Here is a 23436-nt window from a genome sequence, read left to right as displayed (position 1 = left end):
TGGATAAAGGGGGAAACGGTTAGCATTTCTTCTAATTTTAAATGTGTCCTCATTTAAATAGTTTTTTTAGGGTCCATGTACAGTAGTGTTCTTTTCTTCCCTGTGTTATAAATAAGATGAGTACAGTTCACCTGTTGTTGAACAGTGCTTGGCCAGTTTACACCGAAAATACTGGTCAGCATATACAAGCTTTCAGCGTGAACATCAAATGGAAGATGTTGAGAGATCTTCTGTTGATCAGTTAGCATTCATTTTGAATGATTACAAATACAGCTCAGCAATTTCAGAGCACAATTCAGTGTTCAATTGATTCAGATATCTTTATGTGATGAATGGAAATCAAAACTGTATGGGAAAACAATTGGATTACACTGAAAGATTATTACTTGTCTGTCCGATTTATTGTATGCATGTCCAATCGCCTAAGATCGAGCATATTAGTCATACCACAGAACAAGTTACATGTTTAATTTTTCACATGTCAGGAAGGATTACTTGCCTAAAATAAAATGATAATGTTTTCATTGCATCATAGGTAGTCAATCACTCTACCGTGTTCTTGTAGGTATGCCACCTTAGAAATCTGCACATGTAGGGTCAGTATAACACAGAGGTTATCATCTGATCTACTGAGTAAACCCAGAATCACAGAATAAACATATCATCCAATCCTTTAATACTGTTTAATTTCTTCCACGGTGTTTACTGTGTTCTCATGTGATTAATGTCATCTGAAAATAAATGTTTAACCAAGCACGATAATTCCTGTCACAAATTTCTTTTTTTTTTTTATCAACAGATAACTTACAAGATTGCTTTAAAGGCTCAGCGATGATACAGTTTGAACATTAACATGAACTTAAAAAAAAAGTATTTGTCTGTCAGCATTGAGGGCTATACCTGAGCTTCTGAGGTATGGAGGCGAGGGGGCTGGAGGGGCGTCAACCTGTTCCCAAAGCCCCAGTTAACAAAGATGTCTTTACTGACTTCAAACTTAAATAATTTACACATTGTTGAATTTGAGTTGAAAAAGTGACTTGATTTGACTTCAGAAAAAAAACTGTAATAACATAGGTAATCAATTGACACAGCAGTGCATTCCCCATATATTTTAAACAGTTACGCCATTTTTAAGTCTTTACAGTGGATTGTTTAAATATTACTAGCCAAATGTTCTTTGTGTATTGTGTCATATTAGTCTGTTCCATGCAACCTCCAATGGCCGCTAATTAGTGACTCCATAGAAAGGTGGAATGCTTTTGAGCTCTTAAACAGGAATGTATGGATTGAGGTACAATGCTGGATCTAGCCTAATGGCGGAAGTCAGTGCATTTACAAACCTACAATGTACATGACTCCAAAAGCTTTTTCTTGAAACGTAATCCTTTCAGCAACATTTAGGTAGAGGGAAGCTCTAATTTGCTACTTTGCAACTTTCCTTCTTTGGACCTTATCCTTAAAGTGTATGTATAGCCAAAACTTTTTTTTCTAGTTTGTGTAGAGTAGAATTATAGGAATTATAGCCTCTATTAGGTTTTCATTGCTTATGCGGCCCCACTATAGAGGTTAATGTTTAAATCAAGAGTCTATTCTGCTGCTTGCTGCTGTGTTGCTTAAAATCTTCAGCCCTCTGTCCCTAGATATCTCCGCAGCTGTGATAATTCAGTGTTGCAGGGGTTAACATCAGCAGCTACACCTCTCACAGGCAGAATTCAAATGTGCTCCATTTATAGAAGCTATACTATAGCTATTCTTCAATGAAAAGCACTATATGAATGGAGAAGTGGACTTTTTATTTATTTGTCCCCCCTCCATTCATAAAGTGCTTTTCATTGTGGAAATCAATAGTACAGCTTCTATGAATAGAGTAGAGGGCAGACAGGACGGGCATAGTCAGCACTTTTCCAAGTAATTGTAACATTTGTTTTGTTGATTTTCCAAGAGAAGAGATTTTCTATAATATCCTATTTGAATAAAAGTGAGCAGAAAGTCCCAAATAGGTTATGGCAAAAAATACCTGACAGATTCTGAATTCCTTATACACAGGCTTTCTAATCAAGTCCATCAGTTTTTCAGCCAGACCTGATAAGGAGCTCCATGCAGCCCTATGTCCGATAGACATAAATGGACTTGTGTCGCTTTACATTGGACTACACCTGAATCTGTCTAGATCCAGAAAATAAAACAGAAAAAGACTGCATCCTTTGGCATTTTTAGAGACCTAAACGTGACAGATTGGAGGTAGCTTGATGTAAATAGAGAGTGGAGTCCGTTTACACCCATAAAGCTGTCTCGGGTCCACCCCTGTCTGCTGGACACAAACTGAACAGCCACAAATGTAAGAAAAACCTGACATCCTTCCTGTTCGGCTCTGATTTAGCAGGGGATCTGTTCACAGATCCCTTGATGATTGGAGTGGACTCTGCTCCATGTGAAAGGACAGTAAAGCTGGTCACACAAGGATCACAAATTGGCTGATTCAACAGGGACTGGGTGAATTTTGATCCAGGTACAGGGCTGTGGTTGTACAGAAGTCAATCGACTTCTATACAATTACCCTGTTTGGTTTTCCCTATCAGAATACAATAGTTTAGTGGGGAGGATTCCGCCATCTACATCAAGTGTGTGGATGGGGGATTGAGTCAACTATGGGCTGCTTAACACCGCCTAAAAATCATAAACATTAATCGTTTATTTAGCAAATTATTTTAAACAAAGAAATTGACATTTTGTTTACATAGGAAACCCACTTACCAAGAGCAGTCCATGTTTGCTAAGACTAGTTCACAATAGTTCACAGACAGCTCAGTTCTAATGCCAGTCTTGCCAAATTGCAAGTCCAGGCCTGGGATGAGTATATTAAACAAGGCACTATGCCAACTTCATGATACCAGATCACTTTGTTTCTCTAAGCCAAAAAAGTTCAGGTTTACTTTAACAGCGGAGTAAGCTCCATACAACACAGCGTTCTGCCACATTCTGCTGGTTACAATAACTACAGTTATCTGAGAAGCTCAAATATTTTCTTTTGTCAAAAAGACATGGTTTGTCAGATGTCCAGAATGCACTTATTCAACAGGCCTAGCTGCCAATGATTAACTATTATCAACCTCAGTAGTGTTAGTTTGCCTCTCCATACTGGGACAACGTTCCTTCTACCTTCCAAAACTGGACGCAGATACTGCTCTGTGAAATGTCTTTCCAAAAATCTTTTTTTATCACTCAGACCACACTAAGAGGCATTACGTGTGCCATGCTTGTTATGCTATGTAGCCACTATTGTTAAATCACACTGCCGGCTGACTGTAATTATTACAGGGGAAGGAGAGGTGGTTATTTCAACAACCTGCTAATTTGAACGCAAGGTTTTACTATACAAGACATTAAAAGACTCAGACAGCTGGCTAGAGATCCAAGCACTACTTGATCAAAGAAATCTTTTGATTAGTCAGCAGCATTGTTTTTTGATAGATATGGTGCTTATTACAGCAAACAGTCTCATGATACTATCCTAACCCTGTAACTTATCTGCAAAATATAGGCTGCCAGTGGCATGTTATCATTGTTTCTTGAGCTTTACATTTTCATACAGACATGGAACATATGATGACAGCTTGATGACCTATATTTTATCACAAGATGGCATTAATTGGTTCTGGTGCTGGGTGGCCCACATAAAACATAAAGTTTACAGGAGGACATTTTACTTTGGACACCTCTGTGAAGCAAATTATTTTATGTTGTGTTGATAAAGTATGAACTTGCTCCAGAAATGTTAATGCCTAAGTGTAGTTAAAACAAAAACGCTAATAATCAGTGCAAGGGACATTACTCACCTTCAATGCAATGTGTCCCTTGTGCTGCTGCCTTCAGGTTTAGTAGAAATCTTCATCCTTTGATACCACCCCACCCCTCACAGCCATAATTGTTTGGGGTAGCAGGGGTTAACAGAACTAAGGGAGCTATGATAGGCACTCATCAAGAGTGCCCAACTCTGCCCGCCATTTCCACCCAGCTGCTCCATTCACAGAAGCTGTACTACAGCTTCTAGAAATGAAACACGATTTATGAATTGAGGATGGTCAGATAACTGAAAGGTCTGCCCACTCCATTCATGAATTCAGTTTTATTTCTAGAAGCTGTAGTACAATTTCTATGAATGGAGGAGCTGGGTGGAAAGGGCAGGCATAGTGGTGAACTCTTTATGAGTGCCTGTCACAGCTCCCTAGTTCTATTATGCCCTACTGCACCAGAAGATTGTAGGGTGGGGGAACATCAGAGTATGAAGATTTCTACTAAACCACAAGACAGTAGCAAAAGCTCATCACATCACACCGATGGTAATTAATGTTGCTTGTGTTGAATATTATTAATGTTTTTGTTATTGTTTTAACTAAAATTAGGCTTTAAATTGCCTATATGATGGGTACATACCTTACCTGTGGATGATCTCCATTAAATCATATATCGTTCACACCATGTATACAGATGTGAGTTTTTCTGCACACGTTCTTCAAGGGCACAAAGAAAACAATTGTCCTTTATGTACCCTGTTCACACCACAATACCAGTATCACCTACAGATTTTTTTCTGAGCAGAAATCTGCAACATGTATAAAGCTCACTGAAATGCACATGAAAACAGATGTAAACTGATGTCTCTGCTAGTGAAATCTACACCTTTTTTTCCATCAGTTTTTCTTCTTTTTTTGTTTTTATATAGAGAGGGAAAGGGCAGCCACAGTCAATTACTACTTTTGCTGTTTGTGTCTTTTTTACTTCCTGTTCCAGAGACATAACAGGATGTTTGAGGAAATCTCTTTAAAGATGGCAGAAATCTCCTCTGAAAGAGTTGTCACAGAAACCGATGACCCTATTGGAAAATTGTCCTTCCCCTTTTGTTCAGGTGACAACCATAAAATTTGGATTTCCTATGACTGTCTGTGAGAGTGTCTAAAGCAATAAAAATATGTTTTGGCCTTATTTACATATGCGTTTCTGAATGTGAAATGACTTTAAAAAAAATCCAATTGTGCGGGATATGCAATTTTCTGTATCAGCAGAATCAAAGAGATCAGCAGCAACAACACCTAGACCTGCAGGCTTTGCCTTATAGCAAATTCTAACAAAGGTCCAAACACATCACTCAAGTCAAGCAGCTGCAATGGCTGCATAAATAGATTATGATACACTCTTTTCCACACCTGTACAGTCTAAAAAGGGATCTCAAGTTGAGTTCAAAAATCTATTCTTGGCCTTAGGCTATCTACTAAATGAAATTTAGGTCACTGTATGCAACAAGCTTCATGTATGAACATGTCACAAGTGAGAGCTATCACAGGATTTCTTACAACCGTCAATCTTATTCGGTTCTGTGCCAAAAAAATAGAAGTTAGAGTTTTAATATATCATGTTACTATGAGGCACTACAAATAGTTTCTACTATTGACACTTGGATATATGACACTAAAAAACAACTGATCCTAGCACTTTGACACAATGAGGCTGTTTTAATAAAAGATTTGAGAATGCTGACACAATAAAATGTGAGAAGATTGAATTATCCTACCATCGAAGAAAATCCGTGTTTGCGTATTTCATCTGCACATGATTTGAGAATTGAAAAATAAATCCACACAATTTGTTGCATGAGCATACTCAAATCCTTTAGTAAACAGTCTTAATAAATCAATATCCCAAAGCGATCAATTCAATTTATCTTACTGGAGTCAGATCAATAACAGGTTACAGTAGCCTAAACTTTTTATGTAAGTAAGTGGAAGGGTTAGCAACCCTGGAGGAATCCCTTCACTTGCTGTTTTGTTATTGAGGCAAGAATTGAAGAAACTCTCTCCAATGGAAAACATACAGCAATAAAAGCACTGTTGATTGTGTGGGGTTGTAATGTCTACTAGGTTTTCGTTGCTAACGGACCCTGTTTGTGAGATTTCCATAATTACTTTAATGTCATTGGGATTGAAAGTAGAAAAACCAGCATAAATAAATATCTGACATAGGTTTTATCCCTTTAAACTTTCTCCAAAGCTAGAAAAAGGTTTATTTATAACATAATTCTAATTATTTGTATGGAAACTGCATGTAGCACTTTGCCTTGTTGACCTGTTTTTTTCAATACTTTTTTTGATAAAAAAAACATAGATTAATTTCTTAAACTGTATATATACTGTATAGCAGATAACAGCATAATCACAATCAGATACATTCATAATGTAGATATGCCCTTACCTCACTCAGTCGACAACATTCATCCATATATTCATCCAGACTGTCACTTGTTTGGCATCGTTTCAACTGATGCAAACCCTGAATTTCATCAAACGTGTCCTTGTAAAAGTCATCCACAGCTTTCGTATCTTCCTCTATTGCAGATGAGAGTGCTGTACAGTACAATGCGTTGTCTGTGCAGTCATTTTCATCACTGCATGGTGGCAAATCCAATTCCTCCTCTTCCTGGCAGTCAATAAAATCTTCTATGGTGTTTTCGTGGTCTTCAGCATTGTCTTTGACATTGTCCTTATACTCCTTAGAGTGTTCAGTATCAGAAAGAAAGTTATTGGTGTCGTCTTCATTTGTACCTGTATTTATTTCCATGTGACCTACAGTAGGTGAAGATGATGCGCTCAGCACCCCTGAATCACAGGAGGAATCTCTACTATGCATCACAAAACTCTTCTCTGATCCTTTAGGTGTAGAGGGTGAGTTGGCTCCACTTGGCATCTCAACTCCAGAATCTTCTGACTCAAACTTGTACAGCCTCTTGAACTGCTGAAGGGGATCAGACACCACCATCCCACATGTGCTGGATTCTTTAACTGGCACATCTGATGGACAGTCTGACGCTGTGTCTGTGTGAGCTAAGGCATCTCCATTTAAACTCTGAGATCCGAATGGGTCACTGTCATGATCATGTATTAATTTCTTCATGTGAGTCAGAACTACCTCTCCATCAGAAGAAATACCTTTCTTTCCTGATAAATAAAGAAAAAGTATATTCAGGTTACAACTATGTTAGGATACAGCAACAAAAGTTCACAGAATTTAGACGCTGGTCTTTTGCGGTAAAGTGGGACGGGGAAAGAGAAGGTGGAGTGACTAGAGTGCAGCCCGGAGCTGGGCTTCAAATGTTAGGCCATATGCTTTAAAGTTATCAGTTAGGTATACATAGTTTTATCAAAATGTGTTCATATTTTTACAAAGAAAAAGGTAATTTCTTTACTGATTGGGCACTGATGGGTTGGCTCACCCACCAACTTCTTCTCAAAGATTCTGTCGGCAAACATTCAATTCATCTTGCCAGCATGTAAATCTGAAATGTTAGCTTTAAGGTAAAGCTGGCAATAAAGTTTAGCTGTGCAAATTTTGTAAATACAAAGATTTATTGTATATCCTGAAATGGAGTATGCCAACTATTTTTTTATCTTTTCTTCTAATGCTTATGTGATGAATTTGACTATGTAGCTCCAATACTGCAAATGAAATTCTGGAAAGCTACCGAGAAATTCCATCGTCTGTAAATGGTCATAGTCTATTGGCTTACTTTCATGAAATGTGTCATCTCGCAATTTCTCTAAGTTATTGTGTCAATAAATATTCATGACATACAACCATTTAACACATCACAAACACATTTTGTCCACCGTTTCCTTGGAGGAGTGCTACAAATAGTAATATGTTCATTATTATCCTTACAAAATCTTATACAAAAACCTATTCTGCACTTTGTCATTGTGCAAAAGAAAGTTGACCTCAAATATCATTGCTGCCCTGAGAACATTTGCAAATACATATATAGTACTCTAATACGTTTTCTGTGCTTTCAATTCATTTATCATTCGCACCTCACTGTTATGCTGCAAAGTCAAATTTTATTTCTCATATAATATTACAGTGAGGAGTGTCAAACTGTAGACTGACGCAAGTTGTTTGGCAGCAAAGTCTTCCACAAAGGTCCCTCCTTATCAATAACTGCTCAGAAATACAGGAAAGCGAACACCAAAAAGTATTAGATTTAGTCAATTTTTAACCCCTAAAAAGTTATGCTTTCCAAAGGTTATGAGGGGATCCTCTTAATCAGGACTAAAATCAGCACCAACACATTACATCAATAGCATCAGTGTCATTAGGTGATATTCAGGTAGACTTTGCATGGAAATGTAAGGTCTCCTAAATAACAGCCCCCCACATAAAAAAGATGTTACAGAAGGGTGCCAAAAATAAAACATTGTAGAAAAAAATGCTTACCTCTGATCTCTACTTAAATATACTTTCTCAGGCAGTGGTGTCGTTGCTGTAAACATCTCCTGGAAAATCTAGGTGCTAAAAAATATAGTGTTCTCAGTATTATTAGTTTTGTTTTTATGTCTCATTTTTGGCACCCTTTTGTAGGAGTTTTTCATTTTGGGTATGGGGTGCTATTAAATAAAGCAGATTAATTTTCATGAAAAGTCTTCTTTAAGGTAACTCAGGGTATATACGTATATTGTATTGTAACCCTGATGGAAGTCCATACAACCCCCAAACTGCATTGGGTTTTTAAGATACAGTGAAGAATTATTATTACTGGATTTCTGTTTGGTGTGCTCTTACCAGTATTTCTGATGCATTGATATAGCAACCTTTACTGGAAGACAGGGAGATTTGAATCCGTCACGTCCAACAACGCCACCATCAAACCCGCCCCGCAGACCAGAGTACTTGGTGTCATTCTGGACTCAAACCTATCCTTCCAGCCCCAAGTCCAATCTTTAACAAACTTGTGCAGACTCCACCTCAGCAACATCACCAAAATATGCACGTTCCTAACCCCAGAAACTACTAAACAGCTCATCCACTCCCTCATCATATCACGACTCAACTACTGCAACTCCCTCCACACTGGCCTGCCTCGCCGCTGGCTATCCCCGCTTCAGTCGATCCTGAATACGGCTGCCAGACTCATTCACCTTTCCAACCACTCCGTTTACGCCACCCCCTCTGCCAATCCCTCCACTGGCTTCCGATTGCGCAACGGATCAAATTCAAAATCCTAACACTGACGTACAAAGCCGTCCACCACACTGCCCCGAACTACATCACTGACCTAATATCCAAGTACCGCCCAGCATGCACACTCCGCTCCTCACAAGACCTCCTTCTCTCTAGTTCCCTGGTCTCCTCCTCCCACACCCACCTCCAGGACTTCTCTAGGGTGTCACCCATCCTCTGGAACTCCCTGCCCCAACTCATCAGATTATCACCTACTCTCCTCTCCTTTAGGCGCACCCTGAAAACCCACCTCTTCAGGGAAGCCTACCCCACCCCCGCTAACTTGCCGACCTCCTCCACTCTCCTACCACTCCATCCCCCACAGCTTTCTCCTCCTGTGCCACCATCCCCTCCCTCCTAGATTGTAAGCTCGAAAGAGCAGGGCCCTCAATTCCCTCATGTTTTGCATTGTATTGGTATTGTTCTGTCCCCCTTTGTAATGTACAGTGCTGAGCGAACTATTGGCGCTTTATAAATACTGTATAATAATAATAATAATAATAATAATTGTACTAAGGAATCCAGCACTCTGCAACCCTTACTCTTCAATACCCTTTAGAACTCTGAATCCATACTTCAATACCTCTTCAATATCCTTGAAAATAAGTGGCAGAATTATAAGCAGTGCAGAGGGAGGAAAACTATTGTTGCTTGATATACTGTAGGATATATCCCAGGTAACAATGCTTAAATAACATTTTTCTTTAGAGATACTCCTTCGCAAGTTCTCACGTTCCTCTATGATCTCTGAGTTAGAGGTTAGAGATTAGAATGATTTAACTGAGGACCTCAGTGGCTCATTTAAAAATGGCATGCATTGTTCTTTTTTTTAGCCCTGAAGAAAAATTGAAAAAGTGCTTCCGTAGATGTTCAGCAGTAGACAATTGTGCTTTTCTGTGTTTATTTTCTTTATATCATCTATGTTGTGCAAATATCAGTGTGCCCTGTTCTTCCAGCTGGAACAATTACAGGTATAAGAGCCAGAAATTGATGAATAGAAAAGTCCTGCACAAGTTCTGCTTATTTCTAAAGCATGTGAAAATGAGAATACTGTCATAGATTATTACACCACCATTACCTTGTGCCAAGACTGAATCTATCTGCATTGTTTGTTTCTTCTTTTTATTTATAGTTCATTCATTTTACTTAACAGTTGTTTTATGTTATACTATGCTGTCCTTAAAAATTCACTAATATGCAGGCCACATGTGATATGAAAGTTACAATGTTATGTCAGTGCAGTTAGCCTGCCATTTTGTCCTCATGCATATGTAATGTATTCTATTTTCTTTATGCATACACTTTAAAGTATTACTAAAGTCATCTTTTTAAATTAAAATAACAAACATGTTATACTAACCTGCTCTGTGCTGTGGTATTGCACAGAGCGTCCCCGATCCTCCTCTTCTCGGATCCTCCACCAGCAATCTTGACTTGTCCTCTTCTTCCTGTGTCCCCATAGCAAGCCATTTGCTATGGGGGCACATGGTGTCGACTTGCTTCCTTGTTGTGTGTCTATGGAGCTGCACTCCATAAACACACACAGTGGGACTTAGCAATGCCCCCCACTTCCTCCTCACTGCATTTGGATGACAGCAGTAGCCAATGACTCCTAAAACATTTTTAGCTTGAGTATCACTTTAAAGAAAATGCAGCATTAGAATTTTTATTTACCAGTTCTGTCTCTTGGAATAAAATACTTTGCTCCATGTTTCTAAGTGCTTTTTTAACCCCAGTTATGTGAACTAACCTACACCCCCTCTCTACCTCCTGCAACAGGAAGGTGACAATTGATTCATAGCATTGTCTTAGCTGTGAGTACTTTCCAAGGACAGGCAATGGCAATAGTAATGCAAAGGAGAGGAGAAACTTGTCCTATCTAGCTAGAAAACATCACTGCAAATACCAATCAAATTAAATGTTTGATTCACTATGAATTTGATTGGTGACCGTACAGAAACTTAGATCTCTTCTTGAATTAGGACACATTTCAATTGTCCACAGCTTTCATTATTAGAGTTTGTCTGCAAAAAAACTTTACTGAATATTATAATATTTCTTCATACATGCTATAAATCAGTTTTGCAGATGTATGTAAGCCACTTGTATGCAGTAGCTAAACACTGATTAAATCTAAGGGACAGACTTATGTAAGGTAACAACAGTAGCACAAATGGGTGTGTAATTCATCTCTTTTCTGTTTGTAGCTGCATTTGCTTAGCAAAGTGATAGTTTTGGCACATTGGTGCTACATCAAAACAAAGGGGTGTAAAAATGAATTACCCTGTAAAAAAAGTAGTTGTAGAAGCAAAAAGAGGAGATTCTATGGTTAATTCAAGGAGTAGAGCATGTTCTCTTTTCAAAGTGGATTTTCAATTTGCCACATGAACTTTCACTTATCTTAATGAACGGGACGAAAGTTTGCAAAGAATACCCAATCACGTGCCTAAAAATAAAAACAAACAGGAATTTTACTTGCACCTAGGATGTCAGCACAGTTTCATCCCATTCACTGTGAATTCAAGTGCATTTTCCCTTTGCAAAGTGAATTTACTCTTAGCTTAGTGAATGAAGTTGTGCTCATTTTAATCATCCAATCATGTTCAACTAAAAATCCTGTTTTTTTTTCTTTTTTTTTCCTTGTACATGATTCGATATTCTTTGCATAGTGAATTTTACTTAGCTTCATCAATAATTAAGATAAGTAAAAATTCACTTTGCAAAGGGAACCTGCTCTAATACTTTAGTAAATGTAACTTGGTTTAAAACTGAACCTTCCATTCAAATCTAGCCAACTGTTTTGTTTTTACTACAGTACATATATACTGCATTATTGGTAGCAGTAGCGGCAACGATAATATCTATTAAGTCAGATTTTTAGATATATTTAGATATATGAGCTCAATTAAAACCAGACTTTTCATTTTAGCAAGCCATTGGTATAGAAAAAAAATATCCTAGGCATATTTTAAATACATTACAAGCACTTACATGTGTTACTGTGCTAAGGGCATAGTTATTTCTTAATCTGTGTTATTTACATGAGTTCTACTTTTAGAAAATGCCTATAACTATTATGTTAAAAACTGTATTTTAAAGAAAATTCCTGTTTTCTTTAGTAATGCATTAGTGAGAATGAGTTATTTTACAACAGAGTAGAAATAGCATGGCTAATGCCACAGGTGCTAAAATGTTATAATGGTGAATAATGTATACACCTTTTAGATGAGGATTTTGGGAAATACGTCTATAGCCTACAGCTATCCCATTGCAAAGAATATGTTAACAAAAAGCAGACAAAACAGTTCTCCCTTACGGTGTTTGTTTAGCTAAAACTCTTATTATATGATGACAGACATGAATGTGGCATCCTTGTCTCCTTCTGTTTAAGGTCACTCCTTGAGTTCTTTGTTAATCATCTCTGGTCCATGTTGATAATGTCTTACAATGTACATGGTGTCATGCACTTCTTTGCAGGTCAGTGAAAACAGCATAAGAAACAATAGACTTGCAATGGGTGGGCAGTCAGTAGACAAGATTTCCATGTGTCACTTGCATTGCTAAGTACCATACTAAATCCATTTCCTTTCCTGATGTTAGCCATAATGTTAGCCATACGAAAAAAAAAACAACAAAAAACCTACACAAGATTTCCACGTATCACTTGCATTGCTAAGTATACAAAATCAATTTTTTTTCTTGATGTATGTCTAAATTACAAAATATAACATGCATTCCTACAAAGGCTACGGAGATGAAGTATTTATATAACTATGAATTGATGGTTTAACCAATGGGGTAACAGAATTAAAGACCACTGCTAGGACTAAGGTTCCTAAAAACACACCTCATATACAGGTTTCAGAGGGCTTTTTTCTTACCCTACCATTGTATCACTAGAAGCATGTTCATTACCCCTCGTGTATTTTATTGTAATGTTACTGTACTGTCTCATGTATTGTCTCCCATTGTAATGGACAGCGCTGAGCAAACTGTTGGCGCTATATAAATACTGTGTAATAATAATAATAATACAGTAATTATGGTTGGAAAAGACTACTATGATCATAATTCTGTAGTATTGTATAATTGAGTCAGGAAATTTACATACTGTAAAACCTGACCCATTTTATATGGTATTAGAGCAGAATGTACAAAATTCTAATGCACAGATAGGTATTGATGTCTCCAGGGCATAGCAAGAGTGGTCATGTCAGCAGGACTGAACAGAGGCGATGAGGACAGGGAACAGTCATGAACAGAACAGAGCGTGGAACATGAGGCATCTACTTTTCCATATAATTCTTATTGATTCAATTCTTTTCATGTGCTATTAAATACATGTTGTCCCAGAACAGTCCACAATTTACTGTTACACAGTGGTATAGCTATGAATAGCAATTAATATTATATGCAATAAAGTGGGGTTGATTTACTAAAACTGGGTAGCGCAAAATCTGGTGCAGCTGTGTATGGTAGCCAATCAGTTTTTAACTTCAGCTTTGACAAAACAAAACTTGAAGCTTTTTGGTTCTATTGAGAGCTGCACCACATTTTACACTCTCCAGGTTTAGTAAATTAACCCCAATGAGTTTAAGTAACCTTGTACTCTGAAGTACTAAGTAAAGCGGCAGCGAGGTAAAAGTGCAAGCACACTCAGATGCTTACATTAACCTTTCAGTGTTTCCCTTGGAAGCTCTGAGTCTTGAGTCTTACAACTCCCTAATATGCAAAAAATAAGTAGAGAAAGTAAAGTTGAGTGTGCAGGCTAGTCTGCAAATGTACTTTATCAACACTATATGTATATTAGCCAACTAACCTTTCTCATGACTACTACGGAGCTGAGATGGCTGCCGGCCATTCTCCTGAATTTGTCAGCTCTGAAGAAGGATCTTGCAATGCTGTACGCCAATCCCCCATCAAACTAACCTTTCTTTAACTTAACACAACCCTCTCTGTACCAAGTGTCAGGGCTCCAGGTATGACCAGAGGTGTGTGGACCGACACAGGGAAACACAGACTTCAGGTATAGCATCTAACACAATATAATTTATTAAAGACAACACAAACATAAACGCAGTGCAAAGAATCAAAACTCAACACTTACATAAATATGTACAACTAGGTGCAATAAACCTTAAACTAATAGGTACCAGTGCAGTCAGGGTTGGAGAGGTGGAGCGGTCAGGCAGGCCGAGCCCACAGCACGGATTTCCTCAGGGCGCAGGGTCTAAGTCCCAGCCTGCTATTCACCAGGGCCCCTGATGGTGGGGATGGACTTGGTGCAGACTGGAACCAGGTCGCGACCCCTGAGTGTGTCCGGCTGTGGTAGAGAGTACTGGCAGGGGAGTGCAGGAACGGAGTCTGATGGGAAGAGGCAGGCAGACTTACTAGAGGCGATCCATGCAGGATGGATGGATCGTCGGGTGAAGTAAGCGTAGTCAGACGCTGGTCGGTATCGTGCGGGCAGCGTGGTACAGGAGGAGGAAGCAGAGAATGGTCGGGGTCACAAGCCAGGTTCAGCAGGTAGCGGGCAGCGCAGTACCGAGGATCAGGCAGAAGGATGGTCAGGCAAGCCAGGGGTTCAACAGGAGACGGTCAGCAGAGGTCAGGATCAAGCAGGGTCAGCAACGAGGCAGGAACACAGGATACCAGATACAGGGGCTCATGGGAAACATACACCAAGGCCCTGATCACAGGCCTAGTCATTCCTTAAATACACCTCCTGCAATCAGCCCAGGTGTTGGCTGACTACAGGAGTGAGCTTCTGGCTGCTGAGAGCACCCGCTGGTCAGCCCTGGTACTGCAGCCCACACGGTAGGAAAGTCCCACCACCAGTGATGAGTCCATTCCTGACACCAAGGTTGAGCATCTACCAGTCCTCTGACACACACCTCTGCAGCCCACTGCTTTACTTACAAAACAATTGAATATTGAAGTTGAGCTGAGTTGAGTTTAACTTTTTGCTTGCATTCTCACTTCCCCTGCACCTACAGAATCATAGCTCTGGAGTCTTTCACGCTGGATTTATGTGGAAGCATGTTAGAATTATTTTGCTCAATTGATTTTTTTCCCCTCTGTGTTATCAGTGTTGATGGCGTCTGCTAAGCACATAGACACACACCCTTGTAGTAAATGAGTAAGCATGTGCACATCTAATTTATTACAACATTTGATCAATGACCTAGTACTATGATGAGCTGGGGTCATAGCTGATATTTTAATTGTTGGTGAAAGTTTGAGAACTGTGGTGGTGAAATATTCATTTTGAGATCTGGCCACCTACCACAGCAATTTTCAGAATGTCTCATTCTATTAGAATTTCCATCCTTTATATTATGGAGTATGCAGCAAGCAAAGTGGAATTCTAATGTGAGGGAGTAGAGTAGGGAACATTGATGTCATGAGCTTCTAAGGTTAGAGATTAGGGCAATTAACAAAGTGATCAGACCACTGGAGCTCCTTTGAAGAAGAATGACAAGTTGGAAAATTCCACTCCGCCATAATGTGCACCTCTCATTGCCAGAGGCTTTCATGATTGGACACAGGGGAGGTCAGAGACTGGACCAATTATCACAGCTGATTCTCAAATGTATGAACTTGCTTGTTTTTATTGGGTTATTTATGGCCACCCCATCGTAAACACGAAGTGTAATAATCTTACAGTTCCAATTCCTTTGAAAATGTAATGCTCCCATTTTTTCGTTTCTGATAAACCCTTTTATCCTGTTTCTCAAATGGAAGAAAAGTCTTGTACAGAAATTATTGTGATACCTCCTGTTTGATCACTTTAGTGGAGGTCATCACAAAAACTTTACATGTTAATCACCTTAAAATACATAAATCAGTCTTTTTGGCATTTGGAGCATAAGTACATCCCATCCTAACCTCTTGAACGTATAATCGCACACCTTTACTGCATCCACAGTGTGGAATTCAGTGGCTTAACATATGCACATAGTTAAAGTGTCTGGCCTGAAGAAGAGATAAGATAATATGAGCAAGTTGAGACCAGACCAGAAAGATTAAAGGATGAACTGTCAACGGTGTTTAGGATTTTAGAGGAAATAGGCAGTTTTAAAATCAGTGCTTTGGCAAAAACATCATTGTCATGTTGTGGCATTTCCATTCTTCACTGTACATACAACCCTGACTTGTAACACGATTTAACCATGTTGAAAGGATTTCAACAGATCATTTTCCTAATTTGTGGCTTCAGACAAAAGACTGTTTTTAAACTATATGGTTTATGATCTGACTGAGATAAGTTAATTTATGAGAGTGCTGTGTTTGGCCAGGCAGTGACTCACTGTCATTAAACAGTTTCCACTGCTATTTAGACAGATGTTGTGGGGTTTAGAAGGCATAACATTTGTTCAATGGCACCTTGCTGATTCCACTGTCCCTTTGATCAAGCTCACCACTAAAGCCATAATAATACTGTTGTACAAATGCAGGTGACCATGTTAAATCATTGGGTATTCAGAAACTCAATTACCAACAATAGCTGGGTATTAATACATTATTTATTAATAATGTAAGCTTCATTGGCAAAATACAAATAAATTAGAATATCCTCCTAGAATTTTAAAGTATAACTAAAGGCAAAATGTTTTTTATAGTTTTGGAAAGAGTGGAGAGGGATTAGAACGCTTGTCAGTTTTTACTGCTCTCTGTGTCCCCGTTATTTGGGTTGTCCCCAGAAAAGTAATAGAGGGGAAATCTTCCAAAGAGGACACTAGTTCCCCAAGGAATTCCCTTAATTTGCAGGGATTTCCTCCCACTTACTGTTTGTCTATGGAACAGGAAGTGAAGGGGAATCTCTGCAGTGGGACACAGATGGCAGAAAAAAATTGAAAGGGGTTACAACCCCCTTTTTCTCTATCTAAAATGGAAAAGTTTTGCCTATAGTTCTATTTTAAATGCCAAACTCATTTTACTTCTTTTGTCAGAAATACATATTTGTTTCTTCATATTTGGGTTAGCCCTGCTGGCCTCCCTTCTGAAAAATGGTAATTGCTTAGCTGTCATGGCAATCTAATGGCTTTAATACTTTCTGACATGGAACAGGTAAGTAGATCAGAGGTTTTAAATTTCTAATCTGTATACTTGTTCTCGGTTGATGACTCAGAAAGTACTGAAGTTAGTCACTGTCCAGCAACTATCTTTATTAAAAGGTGTCCTGCAAAGGCAGCCCCATATTTCCCTCAATACAGGTTTGCTTTAAATGTTGGCCTCTGATTTGTGAGCCCTCCATGGGCCCATCACCTCTTCTGGTCCGTTATGGGTCCCACCTCTCTACTAGACCTCTGTGGATCCCACCTTCTCCTAGCCCTCTATAGGCTTCCCTCTCTCAGGCTGGGATCTATTTATGTCAATGATACAGTGATCCTAAGTATGAACAAGATGTAACCTCTCCATAGACATTAGATACTGGTCATAAAAACAATATTCTTGGGTAAAAGAAATCCATTACTTTTAATGATTAGCTTTCTTTCTAAAGATCTGCCAAAATCATTTAATATCTATAAGTAGCTTGAGGACATAAACAGATATCAGACTGAGGATAACAAGCCTTGAAAGATTTGCCTATCTTATTGTCAAAGAACACTGTATTGAAAACACTGCAAAATTTTCCTCATCCTTGGCTAATGCCTCGAATCAACGCTATGCGGTAAAAACAATTGTTCCTTTTTCTTTGGAGAAAGGGAAAATTATTCTAAAGCTGCCGTCTGAAAAAAGGAAATTAATAGATTCCACCACGCACCCTAAACAGCATGGATGTATGAATCTCACTTGATAGCTACTGAATTCTGACAGCCAGGACCTGATACTGTCAAAATACCCAAACAGCATCTGATTGGATACAGTCACTGTTTGGCTGACTATTTTCAATCTCGCTCCTTTGACAAAAGACACTTGAAAAAGTACCACTACTGACATGCTCCTTCTTCACAGACCCCTGTTCATCTTGTCTTTTGCTAAACTACTAAAATCTTCCCCATTTTCTGTTCTCCACAGCATAGATACTAAATATTCTGTAGTCCAAGATAAGAACTAAGAGGGCTAATTATACTCCTTAGGATAACACAGGAATTGTGCAAAGGACACAGGACAGCTCTGAATTTCTGACATAGTCCACAAGTATTTTTTTGCACCTATCAAAGAGAGACAACTCTAGCTGCATCTAACTGCTTTGCATCCCTGAATGCATAGGGCCCTAAACACAAGTACCACTTTTTACGCATTTGGACCCATCCAGCCACAGCCTGCCATAGCAGTCAGTGGGGCTAGAGATGCTAGACTACACTAAAATGCCAGGAGGGACACACAGCAGCTAGGACAACCCTATGTGCATGAGGAATTACTATGCCAACACTTGGTCTGCATGAGAAAAATAGGAAAGGATAAGGAAGATAGCCATGAATCCTGTCCCAGAAAGAAGTCCACTCTGGCTGCTCCTAAGTTTCTGTTCTACCATTTTTCCTTGAAGGATTCAAAGCCCTCCAGTGCTGGGCTCGACAGGTGCATTTTCAATATTCCTTTTCAGCCATATGTGATAAATACAGGTTCAGGACATACTACATTATAAGTTATTTTTTTGTATAAATGCAGAATAAATCATTGTCAGGTCTACTAAAACAATCTTTATTAGTAGATTTTCTATACAATCATGGACTACAGTGAATCCACCTTGTGTCTCCAAATCCCCACTTTTTATACCTGTATGTGCTCTTAATGTGCTGGTCTCAATATGGGACTGTGCAATCCTCAGCCTCCCATTCAGTAGGTGAATAAGTGGAATATTCCAATTTCAGAGATTAGCAAGAGCATGCTAGATCACTTGGCTGGTTTTTCCAGAGGTCGCTGGTGTTATTGTTTTCCATTAGTCTGGCTCAGATCAGGTTGTAACTCTTATAATGAATACTGCTGTTGTATAGAGAATTTCACACCTTGCTAAAAGAGATGACATTTCAAAAAGCTGGATGGATGGGGTGAGCTGAGACTCCATCTGATTTATCAGTTGTTCCCTAGCAGTTCTCTTCCTGCAATACTCAGGATTTACAAAACCAAGTTGTTTTTACATATACTATCATGCGTTAAAAAAAAACCCCAAAAACAACAACCATCATTTAAATCACATTCTAAAATAAAGACTGGCCTTGGACTAGGAGATGTCTCACTTAGAATGATGGACTACCAGGAGATAAAAAAAAAAACAGTGTGTAACTTAAAAAAAGTGTTGATAAAAAGACACCAGATCCTTATTGCCACTCAATCTTCACAGTTGATGACTGAATCTGATATATTATTTGGAAAAATCATACCATTTAGGGCTACACTATCATGATCCTAAATTCTCAATTTCCTCAAATCTTCAAACTAACAGGACTAACGGCACTGGGATATTTCAATCACCCAACATTATGTCTGGCTTGCACTTAGTAATTGTGCTGTGTCACTTTATGCAGAAGAGAATATCAAATGAATTAGTCCTTAGATTCTGCTCATCTCACGCACTATCCATTTATTAGTGGTGTTGCTTGAAAATCCATTAACTGCAGTATTGTTTCTTGGCACAGCTAACATCAGGTATTCATTCAGAACATAGTGTTCTTAGTTGTGTTATTAAGGAGAAAAAAAGCAAAAAGGAATTGAGCTATAACACCACTAATCTATCATTCACCCGAAGTCCATATGGTACTAGCATTGTACAGCAAACCTGCACTTTTGGCTCTAGATATAGGGAGAAATTCATGCCAGAGGGTTCACTTGCACTTACTTGTCACATTGCCATATGAACCAGCAGTGGACTTTTCAAAGTTCCTTGACATTTCTGCACTGCCATTTCCAATATGCAATACGTTCCAGAATGAAAGTATATGATTCCTAAACAAATGTTTATATACCTTTTAATAAGTAACACCTAGCTTAGAATTTGTAACTTGTGATTTAAAGGTTCAGCAGACCAGCTGAAGCTGTGTTGTCCACACTTTTTTTAAATTTCCTTTAATCTGTATTTAAGCAAATCTATGTCAAACATTTAGTAACTCGCCCACCTAGTTGGATTTTTTTTTTTGTTCTGTGTGACTTTTTCACACTTTCATCCTGCACTCATAACTGTGGGGAATTTACAACAATACAGAGAACTGCCCTGTGTTCATATTAAAGGTTTATTTTTTATGTAAGTATTTAAAAAATAGGAACTTCCGCACATGACTTATTGTTTCAAGTACAGATTCACTTCACTTAATCATGTCCTCTGTGTACAAACTGTAAACCTAAGCTGGCCATACACAAATAGATATCCAATGGAAATCTAATGGAATCCTCCATTCACAATACACAGCGCAATTGAAGGACTCTTCCCTGCCAGCCGTTTTATGCAGAGAGCCACAACACCTGTGGCTGTCTGAATGCCCAAATACATCAGATTGGATGCAGCCACTGTTCAGCTGGCAATTTTACACCCAGAACCTTTGATTTATCAAATGAAACCTGTTGAGCAGGCTGCTGCCGACAAAGCCACCCATGGCTTGCATTTTGGCCAGTTCAGCCCTGTATGGTCAGTTATAACAAGGTTAATTTGCCAAAGGAGGTAGTTGAGCTAGTTCATCTAGAAAAGTGAATGTTAGTATATCAGGTGAAGCTGTATTCAATGTGAATATCCAATCACAAGTGAGAGAATTTAAAAAAAAGGATTTTTGGTAGAGCATGATTAGGTATTCTAAGTTAACACAACTTCACTTTATTTACTAACATTCATTTTTCAAAGTGAATGTACACCTTACTAAGTGAATGTACACCTTACTAAGTGAACGTACACCTTACTAAGTGAACGGTCTCTATTCTTCAGCAAATTAACCGCACTGCCTATATTTAGCTGCTGTAACTTCTATCTGCTTTCCATATATAAGCTAAATGAGTACACATTTCACAGTATTATGCCATGCTGCAATTTTACTGTTAAAACACAAAACTGCATAAAAAAAGAATGTAAAATACAAAAAATAGCAAACGTATCCATCAATGTGCCAAAAGCTTAAGACATACCTCTCTTCCAATATGGCAGAATAGCAAAGGTCTTATGCCAGTTAAACATTGTCTCGCTTCAACTAATACAATCTCGTGGTTTCTGCACTTCTCCAGAAGGTAGGGACTTAACAGGACCTGGATCTTCCCTCCGCAATGTTACTTTTTATTCTAATGTAAGACTTTATATTCTTCTTTTCCCCTATCAGTATCCATGATTGTCAGCATTGCTGAGCTCTCTCTCTGCACAATCTGTACAGCCAGCTATGTAAAAACGAGCCAGTTTCCAGCTGTAAGGAGAACTGGAGGCTGGATTCTTGTCTCTGCTACAGAGGAAACTGAACTAAGAGCTCAATCAGTGCTGGCTTTTTCAGAGGCTGTGTTTCTGAACTGTAGGTGGCTCCTAGCCAGGAGCGAGTAAAAAAAAAAAAAAAAAAAAAAAGGGAGCAGCCCATAGGAATTTATCTCCCTAGCTTGATAAGCCAAGATGACTAGATGGGTTGAAACCAAGCCTGTTATGAGTGCACCCCTGAACATGCCTCAGACGTTACACAATTATTAGCTGTACTGTTCAAATAAAGTGACCATAAAAGAATTAAAACATGTGCGGTGAAGTATGTGTCGTAATCAACTGTAAAATCTCCTACAAACAGAGATGCTAGATATGGTACCTGTGGCTGAATGTTCTTTTATTATATGGCTCGTGTATAAAGAATATTTAACTTCTTAAACAAGGGCAAAAAAAAAAAGTGTTTTGTTGCCTTTTTTTTTTTTTTGCATGGATCTGAACACAGGTGCATTGTTGTCATTGGCACACAACTGCTGAAAGATCTGTAATGTAGCAATGTTTTCAGATCAGTAGAAAAAATAGATAATATGAACATATGAGTGCAGTAATCTATGCGCATACACAAGTGTATATGAGAGTATATTGCAACACCAGCCGCTTGAAAAGAATGAAAAAGAATTTTACAAGTGTACACGCAAAGTCTTTATGGAACGTAATTTTTAGACGGGGTCTTTCTGCCAGCAAAATCCTGCGTATAAATATCATTTACGTGTTTTAAATTGTCTGATATTTCTTTATGATTTATATAATAAGATGCAACATACAAGCCTGTCTGAAACATCAACTAAAACAGCTATGGCTGACCGAAAGAAAATGTTACATGTTTCTGCGACAGAAGTTGATTAAACAGTTGATTTCTGTTGTGAGGGGGAGCCCACAGTCAGTCAAATTTTGATTGGTGCATGGCCAGCTTTATATCTTTTTGCATTCTATTTCCTGGTCTGTTGGAACACTCATGACAAAACCAGGGCCTCAAAGATGCTACCTGGGAAGGCTACATCACCAGTACCTTCCAGGTAGATCTTATCTGCAAACTGAATTTGGGGGGGAAAAGACTTTTTTTTCCATCAGTGTAGGTTTCCAAGTAGAGCAGGGGATCCTCCTGCATATCAACATAGGGGGCAGAAATATACTCCTGGAAGTAAAGAGAGAGATTCCCTTTTCTTCTCCCCATTCCCCAGTCTGGAGAAGAGCACTAGTATAAAATAGATTTATAAATTCAAGGAAGAAAAGCCAACATTGAACAGTAAATGTGACTTTTTGTATTTGTCATTTAAATGCATTTGTAAAGTTGCCTTTATCTTTTAAGATCTGGGTAAAGGTCTGCTTTAAGTGCAAGTTTATGAAGTCACATAGTGTTTCTACCCACATGGAAGAAAAATATATTTTAAATATATTTTAAAAATATTCTTTGCAAATATATTGCCATATATTTGAAATGTTACAATTTTGGCCATATTCAATATATTTCAAAATAAATTTCAATAAAAATATATATGCACTTTGAAATGTGTTTTTATTACAAAATATATGAAAGATATTTTTAAAAATACATTTTTCAAATATATATAATGCATTTACAAATATATGTAAGCATATATGTTAAAGTGACTTTTTTATATGTTAAAAAAAATCTGAAGAATATATTTTAAAAATATATATTTTATAAATATATTCTTCAGATTTATATATATAATATATAAAAAAGTCATTTTAACATATATTTTTACATATATTTGTAAATGCATTCCAAAAATGTAGATTTCTATTTTTAAAGACATACAGTATATTTGAAATGTATTTTGAAAAAAAATTGTCATGTATGTTGTAAAAAAACGCATTTCAACATGCAGTATATATATATTATTATTATTATTATTCCATCAGGTTTATATAGCGCCAAAGTGTTTGCTCAGCGCTGTACAATAGAGGGGGGGACAATACATGAAACAGTACAGCAACAACAAACAGCACACGAGGGGTTAGAGGGCTCTACTCTTTCGAGCCTA

General features: G+C 38.1%; 1 protein-coding gene across 1 annotated transcript in view; it reads right to left on the bottom strand.

The window, feature by feature from the left end:
- Positions 1-21448, bottom strand: part of LOC149454128 (uncharacterized) — a 66076-nt gene extending 44628 nt beyond the window's left edge. The window contains exons 1-2 of the mRNA XM_089687732.1: positions 21100-21448; positions 6247-6989 (exon numbers count right to left, since the gene is read on the bottom strand). Of these exons, the coding sequence (XP_089543858.1) occupies positions 6247-6989; positions 21100-21148 (792 nt within the window). The 5' untranslated portion in view covers positions 21149-21448. The remainder of the gene's footprint in view (positions 1-6246; positions 6990-21099) is intronic.
- Positions 21449-23436: the final 1988 nt, after the last annotated feature.

Source organism: Staurois parvus, unplaced genomic scaffold, assembly GCF_062004578.1.
Source record: "Staurois parvus isolate SC_StPar_1 unplaced genomic scaffold, SC_StPar_1.0 ptg000437l, whole genome shotgun sequence".
Classification (NCBI taxonomy): domain Eukaryota; kingdom Metazoa; phylum Chordata; class Amphibia; order Anura; family Ranidae; genus Staurois; species Staurois parvus.
The sequence above is the reverse complement of the archived record's forward strand: the minus strand, read 5'-3'. Positions and strand labels throughout refer to the sequence as shown.